This window comes from Poecile atricapillus, chromosome Z (assembly GCF_030490865.1).
Source record: "Poecile atricapillus isolate bPoeAtr1 chromosome Z, bPoeAtr1.hap1, whole genome shotgun sequence".
NCBI classification, from domain to species: Eukaryota; Metazoa; Chordata; class Aves; order Passeriformes; family Paridae; genus Poecile; species Poecile atricapillus.
The window spans coordinates 95,849,807-95,854,535 of NC_081289.1; the positions used below are offsets into that span (position 1 = coordinate 95,849,807).

Consider the following 4,729-nt stretch of genomic DNA (forward strand, 5'->3'; position numbering starts at 1 on the left):
ACACCAGGTTATGCCAATCATTTAAAAATGGTATTTGCTATCAACCATGTATGACAAACCTATGGCTCATAACTGGTGGAAAATTTGAGAGGTGGCTGAACAACTTTGCATCTTGCAATTGCTGAGGATGTAAAAATAAAAATCGTGGTATTAATGATGAAGAATAAAATTTCACTTCTTAGTCTTTTGAGGATTTCTTTGGAAACATAAAATGAACAAAGTAAAAGTTATTTGTACTGAACTAATATTCCACTTCTGTCTTCTCTCCATTAAAAAAGATTCCTAAAATCTGGAAAAACTCCCCCCTCTTGTTCTAAGATACTGCCCCTGAAAGAAACATAACCACATTGTTATTAAAACGGCATCAAGAATAGCTAAGTAATTTGTTCTTGGAAATTAGCTTTGCGTCTTTGTGTTATCTACAAATATACAAGATGAGAATGACAGTGGCTAGAGGTTCATTATATCTGGCAGTATGTTAGCCTTTTTGAGGCTACCATGTTTTCAACATTATTTTAGTATTATAAATCCCCATATTATGCATGAACAACTGTAGTTTACTTGGCATTGGAGAAGAGTTCATTCCTAGTAACAAAGTGTTTGTATGTTTTAATTCACTTGTATAAAGAGTAAGATGACCATATTTCCCAAGGAGTCTGCAGAATGTCTTATGCTCTTTATTTGGCCCAGTACACATTAACATTTTAACAGTAGCTTTGAAATTAAAATCAAGAAACTGATTCTTTCTCTTCAAGGTAGAACTCAACTCCTCCATGCCAGCATTAACTAGTGGGTTGCCTTCCCTGTGTGAGAACCAGGGCTGTATTACAGTAAACTGGTCCAGTGTGATATCACAGATATAAAAAATATTCCATTCTGTATCAAAACTAGGCACATGCCTTATATTTATATGAAGAGTAGACCGACAGAGTTGAGTGGTTTTGCTCTCAACTATTCAGCTCTGGCCTTCTACGTGAGGAGAAAAATATCTTATATTATTTCTAATTGGTAACTACAAGGATCTAATTTGGGTTGGATGGTAGTTAAAAGATGGGTGACATCACACTTGGGTCAGTATTGGTGGATATCTAAAAGCACAACCTCTCATTTGTATTGCTTCAAAATGTACACAGTATAGATGTAGATTAAAAAAAAAAAAAAAGCTACCAATTTTTTGTTGTTTTGAACCAACTAGAAGGGAGATGCAAAGTTTTACCAAATGAGATATATGGATACAAATTTCACTGTAGAGTGTGGTTTAGACAAATGTGTCTTTTTCTTTAAGTATGTAAATCCTACACTGTAGGTTTTTTTCTTTTTCCTTTTGTAGCAGTAGAAAATGTTGAACAATTGTCCATGAGCATGAGCCAGTGGTTCATTGCTGATATCCCCAGAATGCCAATATTTGCAATGCAAACAGTTAGTACAATTTCCCAGTTCTATGAAAGGCCCTGACACATCTGCCTCAAGGTCTGGAGGCTCTGTTGTATAACCACAAATAGTCTTTCTATTTTCATATAACCTTTTGATACACTGACAGCTGCATTAAGCTGCTTCTGCCTAGCAATTCCACATGCCAGGCTGTTTTAATTGGTTTTAATGCCACAGAAAAAGCACTGCTAGCAGAATACCATCAAATCATTTTCATATTGAACCTTCGTGGTCCAGAAACCTCCCCTTCAACCACAGCACCATTGTTTTTGCGAGGGACATATTCAAGGTCAATGCTGGTTTTGTGTTTGCCTTTCCCTCGGCTCCACACAAAAAGAAGAAGGAAACAAAATAAAACCACTCCAAGGAATGTGAAACAGCCCATAGCTGTGGACACCAATATTGTCTTAAGGTCCAGAGAGTAACTGTTTGCATTAGTTCCATTAGAACTTGTGTCGTTGGAGTCTGTCATATACATAGGGGTCCTGTTGGCATAAAGGAAACGGTCTGAAGTAAACCCCTTTACCGTCAGGGAGGCTGAGTAGGTGTCATTTCCAGCTGCATTACTTGCAATACAGACATAGATCCCAGTGTCCTGGTCTTGGGCAAATCTGATCTCCAGAGTGCCATCTCCCAGCACAGTGGCTCTACCATTTGATTTAGTTGTGATCAGCCTCCGGCGTGGGGTAACCCAGGAGATGGTAGGCTGTGGGTCCCCGTCAGCATTGCACATCAGCTGCACGGTCTGTCCTTCCTCCACTACCAGGTACTGCAACTTCTTGTCTTGTATCTTGGGTTTCTTACAGGTGAAGTAAAAGGAGAGAGCTGTGCTATGGAAGTCTCTGAATGACCTCTCTCTGACACTGTCTGGGCCAGCACACATTGGTGGCTCACCGCCAAATTGCAAGGTGGGCTGCCGCTGCAAAATCCAAAGAAGGCGGCAGTCACAGGCCAGTGGGTTGTTGTTAATGCAGAGGACCTCAAGGCTTTTGGAGGAATGGAATACATTCTCTTCTAGGGTTTCTAACAGGTTTTGGGACACGTTAAGCACGCGTAAGAATCGGAGCCCTTGGAAAGCATGTGGTTCAATGGTGCGCAGCTGTGCCCCCACAATGTGGAGCTCCTGCAGGCGCACTAAGTCTGACAGCATGCCTGCCTCAATGGTGCTGATAGGGTTGTAAGAGAGGTTGAGATGTGTCAGGTAAACCAGATGCTTGAAAGCAGAGTAGGGTACTGCAGACAGGTTGGTGTTCGTGATGGAGAGAGAAGTCAGGTTGAGACCGTACAAGCTGTTGGCAGGCAGCATGTCCAGAAGGGGCCAGGCCTCTATCTGCAGGTCCTTCAGGCGGAACAGTCTTTTAAAGGCGTATGCCGGCAAAACATTAATATTGAGCTGTTTCAAATGCAGACTGATGAGGTTGTGGAGGTGAGAAAGAGCTTCTGTTGGTACGGCTGTGAGGTTGCATCTCTCCAGGGTGAGCTGCTCCAGGCTAAGCAGCCCACTGAAGGCCCTGTGTGATATATACACCAAATCATTGTCCCCAACCTCCAGGGATTTTAGGTTATGCAGATCTTGAAACATGTAGTCCAGCAAAATGACAATCTTGTTTTCACTTATATCAAGCTTTGTTAAGTTTGACAACCCAGTGAACACCCCAAGGGGGACCAGCTTCAGACGGTTTCCTTTCAGCCTCAAGGAGCGCAAGTTGAAGAGATTGTTAAAAGCTCCAGGCTCAACATTGGAGACAATATTGTCGCTGAGGTCAATCTCCTCCAGCAACGGGTAAGATGTGAATTCCTCAGGGTTAACGCTTTTCAGTCGGTTCTTGCTGAGGTCCAAGATTTTTGTCTCGATGGGAATGCCTTCTGGAATGGACATCAGACGTCTCCGGTGACAGCTGACAGACTTGTTCTGCGCTGAGCATTCACAGCGGGCTGGGCAGCCCACAGTGGGGCTTGTGAAGACAAGCAGCACAGCCAGACCCAGGAACGGCTGCCAGCATGATAGAGCTGTGTGACGCATGACTCCACTGATCTGGGCTAACCCTCCGTCACAGGCCTGTGGGGTGAGGATGGGAAAGGGGAGAAGTTAAGTCTGCAGAAAAAGAGCACTACCATTGCAAAGCAAATGCATGTGTTTTCATATTGAACAAATCAATAAAACCTATTGTGAATGGCAAGACCTACATCAGAGCAGATTTTACTTCAATATCACAGAGCTAGTCAGAGGATTTGTTTATCCAGCATTTTCCTCCAGATGCTGGAGAAGACAAAACAGCTTTTCTTACTGCAAACAGTAAAGGACTTTTCAGTCTTTTCTCATTCTCAGTAGGTTTCCTCAAGACAGTGCTATAATTAACCCAGAGATAAACAGCATACACTATGCAAAAAGGACTAATAGCATTTGTGATAATTTTACAGCGTTGGATTTCTTTGAGGTGATATGAAACTAAGATTTTGCCTCCCATTAGTACTTTAAGGCAAACCTTAATCATGTATTATAATCAAGAAAAGGAGCTCCTAGACAGTGAAAAGACTCCTTTTAACATTTATTGCATATATTACAGCTATAAAGAGATGAAACTTTTTCACTCATACTCATACACAATGGCTCACATGGGGAAGGAAGAACTGGTGCATCTCTGCTTAGAATTTGTAATAGATCAAATTGATTCTTTGCTTTTACTGCACAGAGATATTTTGTGTGACTCTTTAGAACCCTGATCTGAGAAGAACACATCTTTTTACTTCCAAGACATATAAACTAGTTTTATGAAGACAAAAAACAAGGTAAGATGAGCTGTCTGTGTTTAAGCAGCACTGTGTCCAAGGAAGTACCACAGATTTAATGAAAATCACAGTTTGTAAAGGATTTATTCATTCTTGTGTTCTGGTTAAAATTGAACATAGAAGAAGACAAGATAACCTCTACTGAATTAGCTACTCTTCTACAAATGATGTACTTTTCAGGTTTAGTCACCAAAGGCAAGAGACTGCTAAGTCTACTTGGAAACTACTAAATGAAGACAAACAATTACCCATTTCAAAGAGGAAGAAGAAAAGGATATAGGTGTTTGTCAAAGTAAGGTGTTTGAGATGTTCAGGGTAAAGCAAACTGCAAGCACTTTAGAAGCACCTTAGCTCCATATAGAGCTAATCCATAGAAGCACCTTTACTCCTATAGTAGAGACAACTTGATGAGGCTAAGGTATAGTGCTGGGTTTCAGACTTCATAATATTAATAAACTTTATAATGGGCACACGCCTTGTGATGCCTCTTCTGGATTTTTAATTTATT

At 41.1% G+C, this 4,729-nt stretch overlaps 1 protein-coding gene across 1 annotated transcript; it reads right to left on the reverse strand.

The window, feature by feature from the left end:
* Positions 1 to 1,332: 1,332 nt before the first annotated feature.
* Positions 1,333 to 3,494, reverse strand: LINGO2 (leucine rich repeat and Ig domain containing 2). The gene has a single exon (XM_058826890.1). It carries the CDS (start codon positions 3,452 to 3,454, stop codon positions 1,634 to 1,636), a length of 1,821 nt encoding a protein of 606 aa, XP_058682873.1. The 5' UTR covers positions 3,455 to 3,494; the 3' UTR covers positions 1,333 to 1,633.
* Between the last annotated feature and the right edge of the window lie 1,235 nt (positions 3,495 to 4,729).